Source organism: Panthera tigris, chromosome A1 (genome assembly GCF_018350195.1).
Source record: "Panthera tigris isolate Pti1 chromosome A1, P.tigris_Pti1_mat1.1, whole genome shotgun sequence".
Lineage (NCBI taxonomy): Eukaryota > Metazoa > Chordata > Mammalia > Carnivora > Felidae > Panthera > Panthera tigris.
This window is the reverse complement of record NC_056660.1, coordinates 206591953-206618370: the sequence shown is the minus strand read 5'-3', so window position 1 is coordinate 206618370 and position 26418 is coordinate 206591953. Positions and strand designations below refer to the sequence as shown.

Genomic DNA, 26418 nt, shown 5'->3' with positions numbered 1-26418 from the left:
CCATATATGTTTGAAACAAAAGTCAGTGCCTTGGCAAAAGTCCGCTATATATAGAACAGACATAAGGAAGGCCAGGAGCTTATGCTATCATTAGAAATTCCTCCTATTCGGAACACTATGTATTGGATAATGGAATAATATTCAATTGACCCAACCAGATTTTGTAGCAGATAGCATTTCCTTGGAAAGAGACTCCGAGCATCTGAGTTTGTATGCAATAGATTTATTAGCATGTGTTTTGGGGGAAAATATGTTAGGAGTATGGGGAGCACAATTGGGAATAAGGGGAAGTTCAATTGTAATGCTCTTGCAACAGAGGCTTCAGCAAATCATACAAGAAGCTCCAAAGCTGAATAGTGCTCCAGAGCTGTCCCGATTGACGCAAGAGGGACGGCCCATCAGATACCAACCACATTGACCAGTTATCAGATATGGGCTTCTTTCAGATTGGGAGCATAATCTTGGGCACCACTCCCTTGTTACAGGGCAATTCCTGAAGAGAGACTCAGCTGTGAAATGTCAGCAGGTTAACACTCATAGGAGGTGGGGGATGGGTGCTTGATCCTGAAGGCAGACCCGGGCTGTGTACCATGACATCCTCCATAGAGTCTTAGGAAATTTTGAATGCAGAAGGCACTGAGAAAAGATAGTCAGAAGCAGTAGAAGCAGAGGTGATAAAGAGAGAGATAAACTGAGTCATGAAAATGGCAGTGTTATTACAGTATTAACAACAAGATAATTAGGTTGCTACAACAATTTTTGAATATCTTGAGAGGGTTTTGTATCTTTAAAAGTGATAAATTATATTTCAGATCTTCATAAACACGAACTGTAATTGTGGAGGCGATTGTATTGTCTGTATCTGTTTCTTGCAATCCGAAAAAGCAAACTTACAAGACATAGGTCTTGGGTATTCAACTTTGAAGTGCATCTTATGCAAGGGTATTTATAAGAACATGTGAAGAAACCTTCACTGAAAAATATTAAAAGACTTTTAGAGAGATTAGGAATTTTGCTTACTTGCTTAAAAAAATTACAGTTGACCCTTGAACAATGCTAACAAAGGTTAGGGGTACTGATGCCCCACACAGTTGAAAATCTGTGTATAACTTTTGACTCCCCCAAACCTTAACTACTAAGAGCTTACTGTTGACCAGAAGCTTTACCAATAACATAAAGAGTTGATTAATACACACTTTGTATGTTATATGTGTTATATAGTGTATTATTACAATAAAGTAAGCTAGGGAAAAGAAAATTTTATTAAGAAAGTTGTAAGGAAGAGAAAATATATGTAGAGTACTATACTGTAAAATATCCACATATAAGTGGGCTCATTCAGTTCAAACTCATGTTGTTCAAGGGCCAATCATTACAGTTAAAAAAATAATAGTTCTGTTTAAATGTAGAGGCAGAAGATGTAAAATTGCATGCTAAAAGACCTATAAAGTCTGCTTTGTCCATTTTATGTGTTCACTATTTATCCTCTGTTTACATGGATAGCCTAGACGTTTAATACACGTTAATTTAAGACCTAATTTTCAAATTAAGTAACCTCAAAATGCATAGTTTTGTCCCTAGTGATATAAAATAAGTTGCTCTCACCTTGAGAAGTTTTTGACTTTTTTCTGGTTTCACAGGCAATTCCTGTAAATGCCATTGGGCAGGTACACAGACATTCTCCATCCAGCAGGATCACAGTACCTCCATGTTGGCATGGGTTGCATTTCCTCACATTGAATTCAGTGATATAATCTTCAAGGGCTCTTTCTAAATTCTGTTTCTTTAGGTGTGCGTCTTTTATTTTCACTGGAACCAAATTATATATAGGAGACAGCTACAAGAAAGCAAAATATTTAATTTTAGAACTTTTTCTACTGATGGAGCTTGTGCAGTACCATTCACTGAATTATTTGTCCATTCATTAATTCAACAAAGGTTTTTTTTTTTTTAACGTTTATTTATTTTTGAGACAGAGAGAGACAGAGCATGAATGGGGGAGGGTCAGAGAGAGGGAGACACAGAATCCGAAGCAGGTTCCAGGCTGAGAGCTGTCAGCACAGAGCCTAACGCGGGGCTCGAACTCACAGACCGTGAGATCCTGACCTAAGCCGAAGTCAGACGCTTAACCGACTGAGCCACCCAGGTGCCCCTCAACAAAGGCTTATTGAATGATTATTATTGGCAGGTATGATGTTTGCTGATAGACTATAGGAGTGATCGAAGCTAGGCATGATCTCTGTGATCATTATGGAGGTAAGGAGGTCACATTATGCAAGCAAGAAAACTGATATTAAAATAATCACACAGATAAAATGGAAACCATGATAGGTACTATATGGGATGGGTATATGTGTTTTAAAAACGGACAATCATGGACTTAAACTTTTCTCAGGATAACATACTGACATTATTTTGTGAATTGTTTATGCTGCCTTTTCCCCTCCTCCTCTCTTCCAACAGGACAAGTGTCTCTTGTCAAACTGGGGCTTTGTGTGCAAGGCCAAGATCAGAAAGCCCCTGAAGGCAAATTCTTTGTTGGCTTTCCCCCACCCATAAAAGCCTGAACTCACTGAGGAATTTTTACTGGGAGAAAGGGTGTGAGAAGAATGCCACTGAGGCAGGAGGTTCCTCCTGACTTAGTACGTCCCTCAGGGGACAAGAAACCATAAACTGGGTCTCTGGCAGCTATTTGAGGAAAAGCAGAGAGTCCCTAGAGAAGGTAGGTCCATATCAAGGACTAGGGATCCAGTTTTGCCAGGAACTCCCATGTACAATCTTGGCATAGAAGGCTTGGAACCACTTGACTTCAAGGGAACGTGTGAGTTTGAACAATGAGGTTATTAGGGTGACCACCATGGATTAAATATATACATATATTCCCAGTTTCCCAACTGAAGCATCAGGGTTCTTGTATTGATCTGGGCAATAAGACCTCCCTGAACCCCATCCAACAAATGATTAAAGGATGAATTTTCCAGCAGTAGGAAGGGATGGAATCTCAATACGAAATTTAATTAGAATTAAAGAAAATGAAGTAATATGGTTTCTTCTGCATAAATTCCTGGGGTCAAATACATAGTTGCTACAACTGAATCGAGGAAGCTTGGAAGGGCTTTCCTGAGAAAAATGACCCTTCCGCTGAGATTTGAGGTGCTGGGACAGAAAGAGGAGCATTCCAGTCATACAGAATTTGAAATGTCGCTATGGTGGTGGGGTGCCTGGGTGGCTCACTCAGTTGAGCATCCCAGGGTCCTGGGATTGAGACCTGTCTCAGGCTCTGCGCTGAGCCTGGAACCTGCTTGTGATTCTCTCTTTCTCTACCTCTGCCCCTCTCCCCCACTCGCTAGCTCTCTCTCTAAAACAACAACAACAACAACAACAACAACAACAACAACAAAATTCTTATGGTGGAAAAGCCATAACATATGTAGAAGGTGTCTATATCAGCAAATTCAGTTGTGTGACTCAAAGACTTCTTTGAGTAAATAAATCATTAGAAACTGAGGTCCTTGTGTGGCATAGCACTTTGAAACAGGAGGCTACAAATTTAAAAGGAACTGGAATCCAAAGACTCAAGAAAGAGATTAAAACAAAAATACTACATGTGGGTAATGATGGATTGAATAATGTCAACTGAACTTTTTTTCTCTGAGGACAATGACAAATAAAACCAAAATTAAAAATCTGCTTGAAGGCCCTGGAGAGTTAATGAGGTAATACATATTCGGCTACGTTCTGGGAGGAGGTGGAAATTCAGGGAGGTGAGCTTAGTATTTTTGGGCCACAGTCCCCTTTTGACACATTTGCCTAATTTGGGAACAGGCTGCAGAGGGACTGAGGTAAAGGAGCACATCACTGGGCTGGTGGGGGTGGGGGGAAAGGTTGGTATTCAGGGACAGCAAAGGAAAAGAAGCCATGCTTTGGGTTGGGACCCAAAGCCCTACAGTCCTGGAAGTGAGAGGGAGCCAGAAGTGGGTGGCCTTGCAGAGACTGCAGTCTGGTTCGCATTAAAAAAAATCTTGAATCATTGTAACCCCAGAAGCTTTCCAGATGTAAACATATATTTTCTTTGGAAGAAAAGAAAATCATTCTAAGACCTCACGCTACTCCTAGAAGAATTTTTAAAGTGTAATATTCAGTGCCCAATAAAAATAACTAGGTACACAAGGAAACAAGGTGACATGAACAAGAACCAGTAGAAACCCTAGAAGCTAAAGCAGAGCTGTGAGGATGACAAGATTTGATCTACCAGACAGACTTTTGAAGCACTATGTTTACATGAGTCGGGCCATAAGGGAGAAGATCAGCAATTGTGGCAGAAAACCAGAAGTTACTTTTTAAAACAGAGGACTTGGGAAAAATAAACAAATAGAGATATTATAAGTTGATATTAGGGGTACCTGGGTGGCTTGGTCAGTTAAGCGTCTGACTTCAGCTCAGGTCACCGTTTTGAGGTTCATGGGTTCGAGCCCTACATCGGGCTCTGTGCTGACAGCTCAGAGCCTGGAGCCTGCTTTGGATTCTGTGTCTCCCTCTCTCTCTTGTCTCCCCCACCCTTGCTCATTCTCTGTCTCAAAATAAATAAATAAACATTTTGGGGGTGCCTGGGTGGCTCAGTCGGTTAAGCTTCTGACTTCTGCTCAGGTCATGATCTCACGGTTTGTGAGTTCAAGCCCCCCACCGTGCTCTGTGCTGACAGCTCAGAGCCTGGAGCCTGCTTCAGATCCTGTGTCTCCCTCTCTCTCTGCCCCTCCACACTCACGCTCTGTCTCTCTCTGTCTCTCAAAAATGAATAAATGTTAAAAAAAAAAAAAGTTGGCATTAATATGCCAGTTTATGGACTGGTTAAATAGAAGCTGTGATACAACAGAAGCAAAATTAATGAATTAGGATATAGGTAAGGAGAAAATACTGACAATGAAGCATAAAGTGATAAAAGATTGGGAAATACAGAAAGAAGGTAGGAAACATAAAAGACAGGGTGACTGGGTGGCTCAGTCAGTTAAGCATCTGACTCTTGATTCTGACTCAGGTCATGATCCCAGAATTGTGGGATCAAGCCTCACATTGGGCTCCATGCTGGAGCTCTATGTCTCTCCCACTCTCTCTCTAAAGTAATAATAGTAAAAATGGATAGGGGGAGAAGAGAAAAGATCCATATAATTTGAGTCCCAGAAGGAGAGAATATTTAAGAAGCAATATTTGAAGAGTTAATGGCTGAGAGTAAAACAAGCCAGTGGAAGATACAGAGGTACCCCATTAATGAAGAGCAAGGCTATAATTTTTTCTTTTCACACATAGCCATATCAGGGTAAAACTACTAAAAAAACAAAGATAATGGAGTAGATCTTAAAATCATCTAAGTAAAAAGTCATAGCACTTTGAGAGTAGACTGATATTTGATTTTGATAGATATAATCAATGATAGAAATTGTTCTTGGACAATGAGATATTCATAGGAGATTTCTTAAAAGGTCACTTCAAAGGTTATGTCACTCACAGAAAAACAAATCTGGTTTTATTGTAGATCAAAAAGTAAAAGCAAAACAATAAAGCTCCTGCAAGAAAATATATAGGGCAGCATCTTCAAGACCTTGAAGTAGGGAAAGATTTTAAACAGGACATAATGGCACTAACTATAATGAAAGGAAATACATATATATTTGACTATGTCAAAATAAAAAATAAAAAAAAACAACATTATAATTCCTGATATGATGTACTGAGAAGGACACAACGTCACTTCTGTGGTATCTTTCCAAATGGATAACCTCAATCTTCTCTAAGCCTAAATTGAGGGACGTTTGACATAACAGCTGACTCATCAAAAAATGTCAAGGTCCTGAAAGATGAGAAAAGTCTGAGAAACTGTCCCAGAATCGAGGAGACTAAGGGGCCGTTACAACTAGTTGCAGTGTGGGATCTTGATTGGATCTTGGAACAGATAAAAGATATTAGGGGAAAAACTGGTGAATTTTAAATAAGCTCTGTAGGTTAGACAATGCTAATTTTCTTATTTTGATTAACTGCACGATGGTTGTGTAAGTTGTTAACATCAGGGGCTGCCGGTTATAGGGTGCATGTGAACTCTGTGCTATTTTTGCAGGTTTACTGTCTGTACTATTTATGCCATGTTACAGTAAGTCTAAAATTATTTCCAAATAAAAAGCAAAAAGGAGAACATCTGTTACAAAAAATATCATTGAAAGGTGAAGGTCCTCAAATGAAAAAAAAACCTTTTATAATACCTTTAAGTGAGACTAGGCTTATATCCAGAATATACCAAGAACTTCCACAGTCAATGCAAATGTTCACCAGCACACTCTTTTATAAATTAGTATATAGGATTTAGATTTTAACTATGTTATATTTATTTGGAAGAAAGTAGCCTCTTACAGACATTGCCACATTGGCATGAACAACATAAGCATGTAGCAGAGTTATTTTGATTTTTGGGAAAAGACATTCATCTTGTTTTACCTTTTAAAGGAAAGTCAAGGCCAGATAATCTGAGATACAGGAAGAGAGGGTCATGGGGAAACGACAATGTGGAAGAAATGCATAAACAAAGTGTTCAAAGAGATAAAGAGGAAGGTCATGTAATGACCATAATTTCAGAGAAGCCTCAAACCCTGGAGGCAAAACTCCCTCAAGAAGACAAAGAACAATGAAAATGTACTTGGTGAAGTGTCTTTTTCTGATAAACTTTGGCTTTCCATTAGTTAAGAGAACAGTTCTCCTTTGTCTCCTACACTAGCTAATTGTATCTTTCTACTATTTGTAGTCATGAAACATGCTAACATACAAATAAATTGAAATAGAGTTTAAAAATGAAGTACATTAAAAAATAATAAATAAAATGAAGTAAATTGAAGTTTCTTATATATACAGAGAGAGAATCCCAAGCAGACTCCTTCATTGTCAGTGCAGAGCACTATGTGGATCTCAAGCCCGCAAACCATGAGATCATGACCTGAGCTGAAATCAAGAGTTGGAGGCTTAACTGACTGAGCCACCCAGGCGCCCCATATGAGTGTTATTTTTATCCCTATACAAGTGAGTTAGGACTGACTTTCACTACATCTTTATAACTGTAATGAGGACAACACAGAGCACCGTGACTACAGGTCCTTGAAATACTTATGCTCTTTAACATCCGATGCCTCACTGCGAAGAGTTGCACAACAAAAATGGCAGGTAAATGATTCATTATTACCTAGGTTGTTCCAGAAAGTGCTCAATATAGCTTGACATGTGGGTGCATAAGATTGGTTAAGGGAAACAAGAGAGGGAGGATGGAGGATAAAAGGCAAGATGAAGGCAAAGGCAACACAAAATTCATGCCAGGAGTACTGACCCATTGGCATGAGGTGGGTCACAAATTTGGGGATATTTTCTAGTGCACTAAGTAAGACAACTGAATTTAATGGTCACATGCATTTAAGAAATATTTACGTCGTTCACAAGAGAAACAAAATGATCCATGAAACTGAGTTTAAAGAGTAATATTTCCCATGAGTGCTCATAAAGGAGACACTGTATTATGTAACATCCTTTTAGTAAATAAAGCAGTGAGTTATATAACTTGGCAAAAACAAAACTTTACAGGAAGCCAATTTGCTACATGCTAGCTATACTGATCTCTGCTGCTATTGCTTTAGAGGAAATAATAAACTTTATATCTCTCAGGCAATCATTAATAAATGTAATTTCCTCAACTGACATTTTTATAACTAGTTTGTAGTGGTAAGCTTAAGAAGAAACCAAAGTTCAGCTATTCTGTTGAGATAAAATGTAGAAATGTTGTGTTAACATTCAGGCCAGCTGGAAATAGAAATAATATACTTTCATGAAAGTTGAAGACTCTGACAAAAGCGAATACTGAAAGTGAGGCTCTTTCTCCTCTGCCTGAAGAAGGGCTGAGAAAAAATTCTTGGGCTGGGTCAACACATTCCTCAAACAGAGGTTTGGGGTCTGCTGAAGCACACGGACAAATGGAGAATCAGAGCCATGAGGTTCTACTTCATAGAGCATGGCCATAGTTACTTTATTTTTTATTTTATTTTTTCTTAGTTTAGTGTGGAAAAATAAATTATGCTGTTATGTTGTGTTGTGTTATATATAACTGCTTTACTTAGAAAATCTGTGTGAAATTCTTTAGAGTAATATAACCTCCCAGTGTTTTCTCCAAGATAAACTGTTTGCAACATAAATATCTAGATAATGGATTTCATTTGCTCAGAGGATTAAACATAAGCCAGTTAATAGTTTAGTGTGGTGGGGAGTGTGGGTGGCAAGAGGTTTCACCAATTCTTTAAATAGTTAAATAGAAGGATCAATTCTTAAGACTATCCCTGATGTTTGAAGGTGTCATCCATAGACAATAGAATGCTTCAACTTACCAAAGAATTAATTAGTGATTATAGATTGCTTAATTACCTCATGGAATAGCTTCTAACTAACCAAAACAAAACAAAACAAAACAAAACAAAAAAAAAAAACACTTCTACTGCATTTATAAAATCAAAATAACTTGGAATCTATTTCAAGGTCAAACCACACTATATCTCATATCTCTTTAGGGATTTAAAAGTCATGCAAAGTCGATAAAGAACACAATATTTTAACTGTTTTCTGAACTTTATGTACAAGAAGATAAATTTTAAAAAGTGGTTGCTGGGTGACTCACTATAGTTGCCATTTTCTTAGGTAGAATATTGATCTGAAAAGTCCAGGCTTCCCATGTATGAATAAAGAAGATTATACAGGTATTTTAGATGGAATGCCTACTAATCTAAAAATCTGGAGGTCAGGGCACCTGGGTGGCTCAGTTGGTTGTGTCTGAGTCTTGATTTCAGCTCAGGTTATGACCTCATGGTCATGAGATTGAGCCCTGGGTTGGGCTCTATGCTGGGTGTGGAACCTGCTTGAGATTCTCTCTCTCCCTCTGCACTCCCCCCCATTTATTTATATATAAATAAATAAATAAATAAATAAATAAATAAATAAATAAATATCTGGAGTCAATAGTTGCCCTTGAAAATAGGATAAACTATACTTTGCATCCAGCCAGCAGGACTGTCCCATAGAGTTAATGAAGGTCTTTGAATAGTTCTGGTAAATCTAGTAGTAAATCTTCAGCAGATGCTTTATTTACTTGAGATTCTTTAAATTGGCTCTAGAATACACTGGACTACGATAAAGATCAGGGAACAAGTTTGGATCCATACAAGGACAGCTGAATTTAGAGATGAGAAAACAAGACAATTTGTGTCCATCTGGATGTAAACATCTCCCAAATTAATTCTTATTTAAGATTTTCTGACAGATCTATTTTTATTGAGTTTCAAATAATTATTATTTCAAATAAATATTATTTAAACATAATAAAACAAAAAGGATCTCTTCTGGCTTTAATTTCACATATAGACATACAAATTTGGCCAACTTTTTCTCCCTTTTTGTCCTACCTGTGGGGCAAAATATTTGAAGTTTCATAGATATGTCAGCACATTTATGAATGGCTAGATTTCTGCAATCTAAAAGGAAAAGACTACAATTTTCCAGTTTCCGACTTCTTCCCTCTCATAAATGAGATGGTTTTGGTAGCTTCACTCATTCTTTAAAGACAATAAAATGGGATGAAGTGACAAAAATCTCTAATAACTAGTCTTATCAAAATGCCAACATGACTGTAACTCAAGTTAATCAAACTGAAATTGAGGTAAAAGATAACTTGACCTGAGGGAAAATTTTATAACACACAGGGAAAATGGAAAGCTATAAAGGGAAGTAGGAAAACAAATATGGAATAAAGGAAAACACTTACTCTTTTTAGTTAGTTTGGGGAGAAGAATGATGGGGCTAAATGACACTGGCATTTATATCTTTATGATTACAATGCAGTGTGTTTCCCCTAGAAATAAGTACTAATGGGTTTATAAACTCAAGACTATAATCAAGATACAAAAAAGAAAGAATTTCTGGACCATAAGAACCGCTCACCCTTGGTCTTATTTTCTGAGACCTCATGCACTTCCCTTTCATGAAGGCCCTTAAAGATTCTCCTGTGTTGGAAGTGGTGGTATGATGCCACCTGATGGCAAGGGACAACCAGGGGCAGATGGAAGGGAACTAACAATTCTTGGGCACCTATTTGGTGCCAGTCTGTGCTACAGGCTCTACACAAGCAATCTTATTAAATCCTCAAAATAAACATGAAGCCCTGGAGAATTTAGCATTGCAGAGGTCAGAAAACTTTACACATTTAGAGAAGGACAGAGAGCTGAACTCATCCTGGGCTGGTGTGATGCCACACGTCATGCCTTTCCTCTATGTCACACTTCTTTCCAGGGATGACATAGGAGTGCATTTGAATGCTCACATCTCTTTCAGAAGAAGTTAACCGTTCATCTGAACCAATGGTTACATTTAATAAGAAAATTTTAAAGTCTTCTATTTGAAAATAAACATTCCTGAAACTAGACCACTTTCTTACACCATTCACGAAAATAAACTGAAAATGGATGAAGGACCTGAATGTGAGACAGGAAACCATCAAAACCCTAGAGGAGAAAGCAGGAGAAATCCTCTCTGACCTCAGCTGCAACAATTTCTTACTCGACACATTTCCAAAGGCAAGGGAATTAAAAGCAAAAATGAAGGACTTCACGAAGATAAAAAGCTTCTGCACTGCAAAGGAAACAACCAACAAGGCAATCGATGGAATGGGAAACGATTCTTGCAAATGACATATTGGACAAAGGGCTAGTATCCAAAATCTATAAAGAACTCACCAAACTCCACACCTGAAAAACAAATAATCCAGTGAAGAAATGGGCAGAACACATGAATGGACACTTTTCTAAAGCAGACATCCAGATGGCCAACAGGCACATGAAAAGATGCTCAATGTCACTCCTCATCACGGAAATACAAATCAAAACAACACTGAGATACCACCTCACGCCAGTCAGAGTGGCCAAAATGAACAAATCAGGAGACTATAGATGCTGGTGAGGATGTGGAGAAACGGGAACCCTCTTGCACTGTTGGTGGGAATGCAAACTGGTGCAGCCGCTCTGGAAAACAGTGTGGAGGTTCCTCAGAAAATTAAAAATAGACCTACCCTATGACCCAGCAATAGCACTGCTAGGAATTTACCCAAGGGATACAGGAGTGCTGATGCATAGAGGCACTTGTACCCCAATGTTTATAACAGCACTTTCAACAATAGCCAAATTATGGAAAGAGCCTAAAAGTCCATCAACTGATGAATGGATAAAGAAGATGTGGTTTATATATACAATGGAATACTACTTGGCAATGAGAAAGAATGAAATCTGGCCTTTTGTAGCAATGTGGATGGAACTGGAAAGTGTTGTGCTAAGTGAAATAAGTGAAATAAGTTATACAGAGAAAGACATACCATATGTTTTCACTCATATGTGGATCCTGAGAAACTCAACAGAAGACCAGGGTGGGGAGGAGAAGGGGGGAAAAAAAGTTACAGAGAGGGAAGGAGGCAAACCTTAAGAGACTCTTAAATACTGAGAATAAACTGAGGGTTGATGGGGGCTGGGGAAGAAGGGAAAGTGAGTCATGGGCATTGAGGAGGGCACCTGTTAGAATGAGCACTGGGTGTTGTATGGAAACCAATTTGACAATAAATTTCATATTAAAAAAATAAAAAAATAAAAAGCTTATGATTATATGCATGTAAATAAAAATAAATTATTACCTTTAAAAATAAATAAATAAAAATTTTCATTGGACCTTATATAATAGGAAAAAAAAAAGAAAATAAACATCCCTTACTTTTTGACTTATGAGCACTGGAGAATCATTTAAGGAAGTGGCCCAATTTACAAAGTCAGTCATATCAACCGTTTTGGCTCCTTTGAGAAGCTTCTCTTTCAGCTCATATGCATATTTTTGGGTTCCTCCTCTTATGAGTGAAATAACATCATCTATAAGGTTATCACTAGTGATGTTTACTGAGAAGAGAAAGAGGATATAAGTGAAACATTTATAGTTCTGTGACATTTGATCAACATTTATTGAGCCTTTTCAAAAAGTATAGTCTAATATATTTATTGAATTTTACTTATATAATTTTTTCACCCAAAATCTCCAAGAGCAGGTTTTATTAGTAGCCAATTGTAGACTCCAGTTGTCTTAAAAAAAAATGATGATTTAGATACATTGATGATTCCAAATTCATCACTTATGCCCATGCCTACGTGGGAACTAAACGTGACTTTTGGGATGTACTAGAAATTTTTTGTTTTCAGACTTACTTCATAATTACATTTTATATAACTTTGCTTCAAACTAATTTAATATTACCAAAAAAATCAGAGAGTGTAAAAAAGAATCAGGTGAAAAACAAAATTTTTTTCCAGCCTAAATTCCTACTCATCTCTCCTTCAGTTTCTCTCTCCAGACTTTTAACACACTTTTGTGAATCTCATAGAGTTGTAAATTTTTTGAGCTGGAAGGAATTTCAAGAAGATTTTTGTTTATCTTTTTTCATTTTTATAGATGAGAAAACTGAGACTCAGAGAGGTGGAGTGACTAGCCCAAGACTAGCCTGAGGGTCAAATATTGAAATTAGGACTTTCGATGGCAAGTTCAATTTTTTTTTTTTGCACTCATCAGTGGTTTCTTATCATGACCACATGTTAGTGGTGGGTATGCTTTTAAAAATACTAGGCTTTCCTCTCTCTGCCTCCCCACTATCAGCTGCTTCTCTAAAGGGAAGTCTCAAGCATTTGTATGTCCAAAAATATTCTCAGGGATTTCTGATTAGAGTAAAAATTGAGCACTCCAGCACTGTCTCATGCTTGTAAATCTGCTAAGTATTAACAACACAAGCAACATTTATACTAAAGATATTTATGTTTTTAAAAAAGTTATGCACTAGTTGAATGTTAAGGATGGGTTGGGATTACTTCCCCCCCACCCCCAGTTTTATTGAGATATAATTGACACACTGTAAAAGTTTAAGGTCTACTTAGAAAGAATGCTTTGCCATACACATATATCACAAAATGATTACCACCTGCATCACCTCGTACAGCTACAAAAAATTTATCTTTTCCTGGGCCGAAAACTTTTAGTTTCTGCTCTCTTAGCAACTTTCCAGTATATCACACGGCACTGTTAGCTACAGTCATCAGGTTGTACATTACATCTCCAGCACTTATTTATCTTATAACTGGAAGTTTATACCTTTTGACTCATTGGACGAAGGCGGATTAGGGGTTTTGAGCCAGGAGGAAGGCTGAATTAGGGAAATGGTTTCAGTCTTCTCTTCTGTTTATGGTCACATACAGTATGCCACTAGCCTATTCAGAAACTTTGCTAAGATTAGGGGGGGAAAGGAGATTTTTGCTGAAGACGTTTTCTACCATTGGCCTTCTACCATTGCCAGGATAAATGTGCAAATCTACAAAGACTACAGTGTAAGTGCCTTTCCGAGAGCGGCACACTGTGTGGCCTGAGCAATGATGTTTCCAATGAATACATGTCCATGGGTACTTGTGTTCATACCACTGTCAAAATAAAAGTTTTAAATCACTCAAAGGTTTTATTTGTTTGTTTGCTTAGTAAAGAGGATGGACAATAAAGAGAGTTCATAGTGACGGGGCAGTGTTCATTGACAACACCTCCTCCTTTTTTTTAAACTAGTGAGGTAGGCCATACTTACCAGTTCCACCTTCACCCCTCTTTAAACAATCGTTTTTATTGATCTTTCCTGTGAGTTCAGCTCCAGCATTCAGAGAAGCATCCAAACTAAACCCGAGGCATCTCTGTACATCCCTTATTTCAACACCTGTTTAATGTATTTAGTTGAAAATCATTAAATAATGTCTAAATTACTTCAATAAATACATTTCAATTGTACTATTTTGTAAGAAACATACTCGGATTCCTAGACATTATTACTGAACTCAAATGCAAGGTCATATCTGCTCTGCTTTGATGCATAGGGCACTTGTACCCCAATGTTTATAACAGCACTTTCAACAATAGCCAAATTATGGAAAGAGCCTAAAAGTCCATCAACTGATGAATGGATAATATTAGAATCTAGTGGCCTCCTTTTGAATTTGCTCGTCAACTTACTAACAAAGGACATATAAATTTACTTCTTGTTTAAAAGAGACATCACTCAGAATAGGGCAGTTACAGTAAAGTCCTTTACTTCTAACATCATGGAAGACAGACTTTGATGTCTAACATATATTGAATACTCATCATATACCCAAAATCTTTCCAAGCATCAATTAATTTAATCCTCACATTAACCTTTCAAGGTAAGTTCTATTATCCTCATTTTACAGACGAGGATATGGAACGACAGAGCAGATAAGTTACCTGCCAGTGGGATTCAGCAATTAGCCAAGTTACCATATGAACCAGAGTTGTCTGGCTGTTAAGCACTTCTCTGTATTGACTTCATAATTTGGTTGTGGGATGCATCAACATCTCCGATTCCTCTTTGGAAGACTCTGTTCATTAAGGTAGTGAGTTCATTGCTTTGAGCAGATGGCTTATACATGCGACAACTTTGCTTTGGTCCTATGAATGCTACTTAGTAGACATCAGTTTTGGAAGCTGACTCACTGGTGTGTGGATACTACAGTTACTAGGAAGAAAAATCCTAATATTTAATTCAAGTATATACTTTATTATCTATTTAGCAGAGAAAATGATTATTTTATTACAAGGGTAAACTGCCTCAGTTCATTGACCATGTCAGTTTTCAGTCTTATTTATCATTTCAGAACACACACACACACACACACACACACACACACACACAAATGCTTTGTGAAAAAGGAAAGGGAGAAGTGAAGTTAGTCCCAGGGTTTCATAGTAAAATATAGAAGTAGGGATCTGGGGACATTTAAGCATTCATTTATTCAGCAAATATTTTTTGTGTACCCACAACCAGTGAGAACTTGAAAAATATCAGGTGGATTTCCCTATGAAAGGAAGACGGAGGATAAAAATGGAAGGCCATGCAAGGAATCCAGAATACTAGATTTCCAACTTTAACCTAGGAAGCATAAAGACTTTGATTCCGAAGATGGGTATGAAAATATCTAAGTGATCCCAATGAGCTTAGATTTTCTGCCTCAGCTGTGGGTCTTTTCTTGTCCAGACAGGGTCTGGACATCCCAAATCTAGGTGTAGGACGTGGTTTGGTCCTCAGGTATTGCCAATGAAGAAGCAAGAAGGATGACTTCCTTTTCAAAGGATTGACCTAATGATCCTTGTCTACTAAGGTCAGATGATAAGTAAATTTAAGTGAGTAGGTCTGAGTTACCCAAGATTAAAGATTTTAGCTCATGGAGCTTTTTCACCAAGGCAACTCTTAGCCTAAAGTGTTCCTTGTGTTTTGATCACCGTTGCTGAGCCTTTCTCTTCTGATTTTCAGGTCACTCAAGACACAGTCCTCTTGTGCCCCTTGCCCATGTGATATTTATCAAAATAGCCTGCCGGACAGGACTCAGGAGGCTTCATTACGCTGTCTCACAGGATATAGCCCTGTGAGGCAGTACAAGTCAAACAACTTCATATTCCATTTCTCCTGGCAGCGCCTCTACCCACTCAAGACTAGACTGAGGCATCAAGAGCAGTTAGTTCTGGCTATTCATAGTTGTTTCATCTCTAAAATGTTTACAAACCGTGAGGACAGTGTCCGGCTGTAAGCTCATAGCCATATCCAATTCTTCACTTGAAACAGACAGAGGCTAAGAGAAAGAGCCACGGGAACGTTTTTTGGCAACACTTCCCTCCCTAAGAGACACGCTGAAAACATTTGAGGGCAGAGAAAGGAGATATGCTGGCATCTATCTCCTCTGTAAGGAATATTACAACTAGCCACAATTTCTCACGAAATGAGTAATTAAAACTTATTAACACAGTCACTTTGCATGCACTTTATTCTTAAAAGGCTTAGATGAAACCTTTAGGCCAGTATGGTAATTATGTAGTACATAGGCCTTTCCTGAACCCATGGCAGACATTGATGATCAACCATGGCCTTCTTTCCCATAACTTCAAGTGTGATCAGACATCTGCTCAACGTGGAGTCAATTCAACTACCACCATATGATTAAACTTGTCATTCTATGAGGTAAAACTAATTTTCCACCTTTGCTTTAAGACATTAGATTTACATCTTAATATTACTTTCTCCCTCCTCCCTCAGAGAAAATTTAGAACACTATTTCCCTTCCAATGCTCAAGAGTCCTTTGGAAAAGTATTGACAAACATGTAATGGAACCCATTTATCGATTAAGAAATAGATGATGTGAATTATGTCTCTTGTACTTTTTCTACTTTTTAAGTAGTATTCCACTCAAAGCATCGTCGCCAACTGATCTTAAACTGCAGTATAATTTTGTGCATTTTGTAGTAGTGCTGCTGATCAAGTCATGATCAAGCCATCGTGATCAAGTTCATGATCAAGTCATCGTGTTTGAGGTCTAGAAGTCAATTCGCTATTTGCTGTTTTAACAGGATTTTGATGCCAAAGGGCAGAGAGAGAGAGTTCTCTCAAAGAAGCAGTGTATAGGAATTTATTTGAAAGCCTTTAATCATTGAAAGAGGTTAGCAACAGGAATAATGATTGGTTAAAACAGCTTTAGAGGTAAGAGCTCTGTTTCTAGGTGTACCTTTCTCTTCCATGGCTGCTTTATCCAAAACATATATTAGTTCATAGAGTCCTCCTAGAGACCCAGAGCTACTGTAGTGGGTTCCGTAGGTTTCCAAAAATGCAAAATATTCCCCCTTTGCGTAGGTAGGTGGCAGAGCTTTTATGTCCTCCAAGAAAGTTGTTGTCAGCATGACATCCCGACTTCTCATCGTAAATCTTCCCAGATGAATTACTCCCTTCACATGCAGGAACACTTTTTCCTTTGTTGTAGGGCAGAAGAAAATAAATATGAGTTTAGTAGCCATTATTTCAAAGTTAAAAATCACAAAATTTAGGATTTCCCCAGGCAATAATTTGTGTTTGTTGGTTTTGTTTTGGTGACCATAGATACTTTAACCCAGTAGGGTGGCAAACTCAGAATGCTGTTAGTCCCAGCTGTTGATGAAAGTGTGCAGCACGGGGGCTCTCAAACACTGCCGGTGGGAATGTAGAATGGTCTAATCCCCCTGGAGAACTGCCTAGCAGTTTCTTATAAAAGTAAACACACATTTACCCTATGGCCAGCAATTTCACTTCTACATATTGACCTACGGTCAATGAGAAAATAGCCCACAAAAAGATCCATACAAGACTTTCATAGCAGCTTTAGTCAGAATAGCTTAAAACTGGAAACAACTCAAATGTCCACCAACAGAAGATTGATAAACAAATTGTGGTATGTTCACACAAAGGAATACCAGTTAGCAATAAAAAAGGAAGAAACTACTGATACATGCAATAATATAAACAAATCTTAAAAATAGTACTCTGAATGAAAAAAGTCAAGCACAAAAGAGTATGTACTATGTGATTTCACTCATATGAAGTTCTAGAACAGGTGAAATTAAGCTACAGTCAGAGAAATCTGGAGAGCTTGCCTCTCAGGCAGTAAGGGAGTGGCTGAAAAAGGGCATGACGGAATTTTCTTGAGGTGGTGGAAACGTTCTGTATCTTGTATGAGGAGGTGGTTACACGGATGGATACCTACAATAGTCAAAACTCATGGAGCTATAGGCTTAAAATATTTGTGTGTTTTTGCTTATAAATTATACCTCATTAAGTTGATTTTAGAATGTTGGCAATGAAAGAAAAAGTAGACATTATGTATGCAGCCCAATCTCATTTTGCAGACCAAGAAAGTCTGATCCAAAGGTATCAAGTTATTTGCCCCAAATCACAAAAATAGACTGTGCAGTGATTGGTCCTATAAATGTAGGCTTCAGGTCTCCCTGCTCCTTCTACTATGTACTTTCAATTTTTTTTAAGTTTATTTATTTATTCTGAGAGAGAGAGAGAGACAGAGACAGAGACAGAGAGGGAGAGAATCTCAAGTAGGCTCCACGCTGTCAACATAGAGCCCAACACAGGGCTTGATATCATGAATGATGCTACCATGACCTGGGCAGAAATCAAGAGTCAGACGCTTAACTTACTGAGTCACCCAGACACCCCACTCAATTTTTGGTAATAATAAGGTGGACAATATTTTAAGACCTAAATAGGTGAACAGTTAATCATTCCCAGAGATGATGGCTTAAATTTCCAAGAGAAAACCATAGACTGTCCCAGCCAAAACTAAACTATAATTGACACCTATGGTTTTGTAGATGGTTCGTTTAAGGTTCTTCTAGAGTAGTGGTTGACACATGTTGATTGCATAGAGTTTTAAAGCATATTATTAGTTTTTAAAAGTATATCTTGGTATATATGAACATCACACCAAACTTTCTGTGTTCTGGAAGCACAGTTGTTCACAGTGTATAACTTCACTCCATGTGATGGTCGGTGATTCAGTCTTCAACAAAAATCTTAAAGAAACTTACTCCATATACAATAAATCATATGAGTTCTCCTGATGACCTCCATCATAATTCTCAGTGGAGTCTTAAGGATGCACAAAACATATTTGGATTCCTTTTCGTTGTTGCTAAATCAGGAGTATAACTTGTCAGAAAGACGTTATGTTCTTTGGCCCCACTTATTTTAGAGGTAGATATTAGATCATTTCCATCCAAACATAAAGTTGTTCCTTCTGTGTCAAAATCTCTTGACCTCACTTGTCTAATGATTTGCTACCCATTTCTTTGTCCTTATTAAAAGCAAAATTCATTTAAAGAACTCTCTGTACTGGCTGTTTTCAATTCCTCTCTCCCCATTTTCTCTTAAATCTAATCCAGTCATTCAGCTCTCCTCACTACTTCAACAAAACTTCTCTTGTCAAGGTCACCAGTGACCTTCACAGTGATAAAGCCGGTAGCAATTACTTCTTAGTCCCTCTTCTTTGACATATTAGCACATTTGGCACAGCTCATTACTCCTTTCTCCTTGATAGTTTCTTTTCTTATCTCCTAGGGCAGTTCTTCTCAAGCTGTAAAGTGCGAACACATCACCTGTAGAATCTTGTTAAAATGCAATTCTGATTCAGCAGGTCTGGCTTAGAGGCTGAGGTTCCAGCTTCCCAGTGGTGCTGATGTTGTTGACCCATGGACCACCCTTTGAGTAGTGAGGTTCTAGGGCATTATACCTGCCACATCTTGCTGTCCTCTGCTGCTTCTTCCTCTTTCTATTGATGTTCCTTGAGTTTAGTGTTGGATCTTCTCTCTCTCTCTCTCTCTTTTTTTACAAAATGTGTAGTCATTTATTTTGAGAGAGAGAGAAAATTCCAAGCAGGCTCCATGCTGTCAGCACAGAGCCCAACATGGAGCTTGATCTCACAAACCATAAGATCATGACCAGAGTCAAATCAAGAATGGGACACTTAACTGACTGAGCCACCCAGGTGCCCCATCTATCTCGTTTGGTAGCAACTTCATCTTTCCAGTTGCTCAGGTGAAAAACCTTAGAGTCATGCTTGACTCTACACTTGTGTCCATCATCACTCACCTGGATTCTTACAATAGCTTTCAACAAATCTTGCTTTTGCTCTTAACTCTCATATTTCTTATCATTTAAATTATATTAGAGTATGTCAATCTTCTATTAAAAAATAATTCTAGTGACCTCCCATACCACTCAGAGAAAAAGCTAAATTTCATGACCTGGTTCAGGGTAACCTTTCTAACTTATTCTCCTTCTGGTTCACTCTGGGCCAATGGACAGATATGCTCCCACCTGACAGGCTCGTCTCTAACAGTTCCTTTTGCCAGGTGCATCATCCCAAATATGACTATTTGGTTATTTCCTCTCCTTCAAATCTTCACTCAGATTTCCTTGAGCTTTCTTTTTAATACTGCCATTTTCCCAGCACTCCTGATTTCCCTTCTGTTACTCTACTTTTCACTTTATTCCATAGCACTTAACACTTTCTAAATACTATGTGGTTTGCTATTTTGTGCTTATGTTTGTTTTATCTATCTCTCTGTGATGAACTTTCAGTTCCATGAGGACCGGAATCTTTTCCAGTTTGGTTCACAAATGTATCCTAAGTACCTGGAACAGTGCCTGGCCATGTAGGAAATCCACATTAAATATTTTCTGCATGACTTAAAGGATTTTCCAACTACATACTTTGGATGGGTATGCATGTTAATATAGAGACAATGTACAGACCCATACAAAACAATTATAATGATTGAGCAAAGTACTAAGAGTGAATTATTATTATTTTTTAAAGGAGGAGCGGGTATCTAAATAAGTGACTGTGTTATCAGAAAATGAAGAAGGAACATTTTACCAGCATCATACTGATTACAGAAAGTACATTCTATATTTATTTCAAGGGGGATGAAACAAAATTCTAAATTGGGATTAAATATTAAAAAACAAACACATTTGCAAAGCTTCAAACTAAAGGTGTGATTACAGAGGAAGCAGACAAGTTACATATGCTACGTGTATAATTTCATGGCATCATTACTTTAGAGACACTTCATAGTAAGTACATAGCCATCAGTGTAGGGCATTGCAGTAAATTACCAAAATTCCTCAGTATGATTCTTCATTGTAATTCTGAAGATAGCATAAATTGAACAGTCTATTACCACAATCTCAGTCCAAAGGTATGCTCTGAATTCTAAATACGCTTGTTCTCTGTTCGTCACCACCAAACATCTCACCGCCGTATACTACTACAGATCCTGTCAAGTTCTTCTCCAGTCTGCATTCTTCTTCCTGACCTTCTAGCTACATATTTGAGGATTTGTTGACTATTACTACCTCTCTCTCTTTTTTCTCTCTCTTTCCAATGAGCTCTATGTGCTCCAAACACTTAAAAGAAACAGTTTTGGGGGAGTGCCTGCATGGCTTCATCTGTTAAGCACTGACTCTTGGTTTGGATTCAAGTCATGATCTCATGGTTTGTGAGTTCGAGCCCTATATCAGTGTCAGCGTGGAGCCTGCCTGGGATTCTCTCTCTCTCTCTCTCTCTCTCTGTCCTTTCCCTCCTGTCTCTCTCTCTCTCTCAAAATAAAAATAAACTTTACAAATAAAGAAAAAAAATTTTTAAACCCATATCTTAAAAAATAAATAAATAAATAAAAGAGGGGGATGCCTGGGTGGCTCAGTTGGCTGGGCATCCGACTTCGGCTCAGGTGGTGATCTTGCGGTTCCTGAGTTCGAGCCCTGCATCGGGGTCTATGCTGACAGCTCTGAGGCTGGAACCTGCTACAGATTCTTTGTCTCCCTCTCTCTCTGTCCGTCCTCCACTCATGCTCTGTCTCTCTCACTCTCGAGAATAAATAAACATTAAAAAAAAATTAAAAAACATGAAGAAGGGGTTTGGTTATTTTGAAAAATATCCCATCATATTCTCTGTTTAAGTGTTTGAACTTACCTTCTTTGAAGAATGTGTCAAAAACAGTTGGTAAGTTTCATTTTTGGAATACCCAAATCGAAATTTAGCCTCAGCATTTGTAATACCTAGGGGTGCTTTATTGTCAGAAGTTTCTTGAAGTTTACTTTTGGACTGTTCAATTGCTTCCGTAGGTGTGAATTTTAAATTTATATCTGCGTTAAAATTCGATGTCCTCTCTTGGACAATTTGTTTGAATGCTTGCATCTGTTCTTCATAATATTCAGTTCTGAAGTTTTTATCGGCTTTGGTCTAAAAGAGAATCACGAGATGTTAAAAACAACATACAGAAAACCACCCTAAATAAGCATGGAATAAAATAAAAATCAAGCAATGATTTGAAAGGTATTTGAGCAAAGGAGTTAAGAGTGAAGCACTGAAGCGACATGGCTGGACTCCAGTACGGGCTCCATGACTCTTGAGAACAGGACACAGTAACTTCTCTTGTGTGTCAGATTCCTTCCGCGAAATAGAGAGACTCACCAGAGGGAGCCCAAAGGGTGTTATGAGATAATACAATGAGACACCGCATAGGAAGGGCTGAGAACACAGCGAAACTTTCAGATGTTAAATATGTTAATAATTACAGAACAATTTGTGTAACAGATGTGCAATATACTTTCATTTGTGTAAAAAAAAGAAAGGAAGAAAGAAATGATAAAGCTAATCCTGACCAGGAAGGCTTCTGGGCCAGCTCGGTTTTGAATAGTTTCTGCATGTTGATTAATTTAAGCAGGAAGGTTAAGTTCTGCATTGTCTCTTAACCTTTACACTTCTACTGTCTGTTAACAAGTAAGTAAGTAAGTAAATAAATAAATAAATAAGGGAAAACAAGCAAGCAAAAAAAGGCTTTTACGTGCATAGGAAATTACTGGAAAAATAGACAAAGCAGGGAGTGTTTGCCCTTGAGAAGGGGAACTGTGGAATGGAAATCTGGAAATCTTGAGTGGTAGCAGGCTTATATTTCCTTGAATAATCTTTTGTGATGTTCAGACTTTTTCACATTTTTTTTATACCATATTCATTTTTTTTTTTTGCATGGAAAAAAAATATCCTGAACTGAACAACCTAGTTAAAAATTAAAACTTTCAATTAAAAAATTCTTAGCCAACTTGGCAATTGTCAGATATGAGTGGGAGGGTTGCTAGTCTCAGTGATTAACCTCTCTCTCCAGAGGTCCTCTGCGATAGGCTGTCGCTCCAGTGCGAGAAAGAGACGCCCATGTCTTCAGTCAGTGGCTGGGACCAGATTCCCTAGCATATACTGGGGGACTGTTCCGCACAGGGAATGCTATCGTCTGAAACTTTATGTTTCATAGCGTATGTTAAAATCCCAGTGCCCGATGTGATGGTAGGAGGTGTGGCCTTTGGGAGGGGCTTTCACAAATGAGATTACTGCTTTCATACCCGTGAGCCCAAAGAGCTCCCCAGCCCCTTCCAGGATGTGAGGATGTGAAACGTTTGTAGCCTAATAGAGGACCTTAACTCAACCAGATTAGCACTCTGATCTTGGACTTCCAGAACTTCTGATATTCTCATCTCCAGAACTGTGAGAAATAACTTTCTGCTTTTTCTAAGCTACTCTGTTTGTGGTATTTTGTCATACCGACGTGAATGGACTCAGACGGGGAAACTAAAGTTACCATCTAATGGAAATGACTAAAATGTGTACAGTTTTCATTAAATCAAGGGATCCTGGGGAAAGTGCTCAATATAAAGGGGGAAAGTAACTTAACCATGTCACTTCCCTGCTTAAAAATTTTCAGTCTTCCCACTGCCTTTAAGAGGTAGTCTAAACTAGACTTACTCCAAGTTAATCTCTCCCTGAGGGTACTCCAGCCCTTTAGACACTTTTCTATTTCCATAGCCTATGCTTCCTGCTACCAAAGGGCCCATTTATGCTGCTTTTACTTTCTAGAATGTTCTCTGACATCTTTTCCCCCTCCCCCATCCTCCCATAAACCAAACACATACACGTTCTCTCACATACACACGCTATGCAGCTTGACCTGGTTAATTCCCACTCCTATTTCAAATCTTAGCTTAAACATCACTTCTTCAGTGGGGAGGGGTCTTTCCTAATCTCACAGACTAGCAAATCCATTTTCTATAAGCTGTCATGTCTTTTAAAGTAAAACAAAATGAAAGACCTTTTCTTTTATGATTGCTTATTTAATAGACTTTCAGATGGTAAGTTCCAAAAAGTCTGGAAACATGTCTATCTTATCCACACACCACTATCACCTCGTGACTTGGTAAAGTGTCTGTCACATAGTAGATACTAACAAAAATGTATTAAATTTAATATGCAGGTCCACTGTTGGTAACCATAATAGTGAATATTTATTGAGTGCTTACTCTGTGCCAGAGGCTGTTAAAAGTGGTTTATGTAGGATTAGACATTTAATTTCTTATCTTTAAGATAATTTCTGTAATCTTCCCCATTTTACCAATAAGAAAACGCAGGTTAAATTTGTCCAGGGGCGCCTGGGTGGCTCAGTCGGTTAAGCATCTGACTTTAGCTCAGGTCACAATCTCACAGCCTGTGAGTTTGAGCCCTGCGTCAGGCTCTGTGCTGACAGCTCAGAGCCTGGAGCCTGCTTCAGATTCTGTGTCTCGCTCTCTCTCTGCCCCTCCCCTGCTCATCCTCTGTCTCTCTCTGTCTCAAAAATAAATAAAAACATTCAAAAAAAGAAAGAAATTTGTCCAAGGTCACACAGCTAGGAAGTGGTCCATCTAGAATTGAAACCCAGAAAGTCTGATTCCAGGGCCAAGCTGTTAATTCTTATGCTACACTGCCAAAGAGGGCTTGACAAATTCTGACTAGTAAAATAAAGAAAAGACTCACAGAAAAGGTTGCCTTGAACTTAGCCTTTGAAACATGAATAGGATTTTTGTTGCCTTGAGATCTAAGGCTAGTGGAAGTATTGTTGGGTGAGCTGGGGAGACCCCGGGCCCTCAGGCCTTGACCCAGCCCATCTGGAGGGAGTCAGGGAAGGTGACTTGTTGGTCTTGACCTAAGAAAGAATTTGAGGACAGACACTCAACACAGTGGATGAGCGACATAAATGGAAAAGTTTATTAAAGTAAAAGATACATTCTTTATATAGGTGATTAGGTGAGAGAGAGAGAGAGAGAGAGAGAGAGAGAGAGACAGAGAGAGAGAGATGCACCCTGGGGGTTGGGTTTCTATCTTTTATTGATGGTTATTAACTAAGGGGCAGAATATGGCCAGAAGCAGGGCCTTGTGCTTTTTCTCCCTAATTTGGTCAGGGGTTTCCTGTCATGGTACCTGCCATTTTAGGCCTGTCTGGTTTTATCCAGCTCCATCTGGAGTACTGCCAGGATAGGCCTCTGACCTTCCTGATAGTAGGCCATGGCTTCCTTGTTGTTGATCTTTATCCTGTTAAAACTTGACAATCTATTCTAACAGAAGCAACTGAAGACAATTCTACTCAGTCTTCAATGCTGGGAAGTGGCAAAGCTGAGCAAAATGGCACCAGAAAACTACTCCCTAACTCTCCTGGAAGACTGAGCTCTTCTTAGCTACTGTGTTCTAATTGGCTGCAAGATAGGAGTGGTGTAATCTGTAGGCACCCGCACTTATTCCTGACATGGCTAGAAAGAAAGTGGCACTGGCAGAGATCAGTTTAGCAGTGTGGAGGATTGCTTGTAGGTGTAAGAGAATATTAGCCTTAGGGTGTTAGGGTGCTGTTGAGCAATCCTGTCTCACTATGCCAGGATGACAGTAGTGAGTCTGAAACAGTGAAGGTGAGGTCACTCTAGAAAGCACAGAGACAAAAGCTGGGTTGAAAAAGGCAAAGAAAATATCCATTCATCCAAAAAGAAGTCTGAGCTCAATGCCAGGCATTCAGAGATGGACCAATATTGGGACTCATCATGAAGAAAGAGCAAAAATCTTTAAAGAGAGGCCAAGAGGCAAGATTATAGAAAGCAGGATGATGCAAGGATAGAAGCAAGGTTCTTTCTTTCTTATTTAATGTTTATTTATTTCTTTTGAGAGCGAGAGCATGCATGCAAGTGGGGGAGAGGCAGCAGAGAGAGAGAATCCCAAGCAGACTCTGTGCTGTCAGCACAGAGCCCAGGGCGGGGCTTGTTCTCACAAACTAGGAGTTCATGACCCGAGCTGAAATCAAGAGTTGGACACTTAACTGACTGAGCCACCCAGGTGCCCCGCAAGTTTCTTTATGAAAACCAAAATAAACAGATGTGGAGAAGCTGAAATTACAAAGAGGGGCAAAGGGTGTTCCAGAAGGCCATGCACATTATAAAGGTCAGTTAAAGCTCTCCTATACAAAGGTTTATCCAGCTGATACTTCTTGAAAAGAAAGAAACATTACTTCTGGCACTGGGAGTGGAAGAGATAGAACACAACCAATAAATATTTCAGAGTTCAAATTGAAAGGGAGAGGTGGGAGAGTGACTGGAAATAGAAGGTAAAGAGATAAAACTGTTAAAGAGGCCACTGAGACTTTGTGCAGATAGATAATAAAACCATCTATTATCTATTATTATTACTAATGCCATCTCTCACTAATTGAGAGAAGGACCTAGAAAGAAGAGACTGACTGCAATCTCAGGAGCCGCCCTCAGCCTAATTGTTTAGCTACTAAATTTGGGGGTAATTTGAAATTTAGCCAGTGTCTTCGAGAGATCATTTTCCCTGCCTGTGTCTTAAATGTTAGCTGTGCTCTAGGACCTCATTCCTATGTTCTTTGTTCTCTCATTGTATGCTTCCTGGAGGATCTCAAGCACTCTTAAGCTTTTAATGATCATCTGTATGCTGATGATTCCTAAATTTCTGCCTCCAATTCAGATTGTTCTGTCTCTGCTCACGTTTGTATAATCTACTCTTTGCAAGACAACTTCACCTAGACGTCACGCAGAAACTCAC

At 38.6% G+C, this 26418-nt stretch overlaps 1 protein-coding gene across 1 annotated transcript in view; it reads right to left on the bottom strand.

Annotated features, from left to right (window-relative positions):
• Positions 1-209: 209 nt before the first annotated feature.
• C9 (complement C9) overlaps positions 210-26418 on the bottom strand; it is a 53390-nt gene continuing 27181 nt past the window's right edge. The window contains exons 6-11 of the mRNA XM_007095451.3: positions 21487-21756; positions 16696-16936; positions 13715-13840; positions 11821-11999; positions 1606-1837; positions 210-636 (exon numbers count right to left, since the gene is read on the bottom strand). Of these exons, the coding sequence (XP_007095513.1) occupies positions 611-636; positions 1606-1837; positions 11821-11999; positions 13715-13840; positions 16696-16936; positions 21487-21756 (1074 nt within the window). The 3' untranslated portion in view covers positions 210-610. The remainder of the gene's footprint in view (positions 637-1605; positions 1838-11820; positions 12000-13714; positions 13841-16695; positions 16937-21486; positions 21757-26418) is intronic.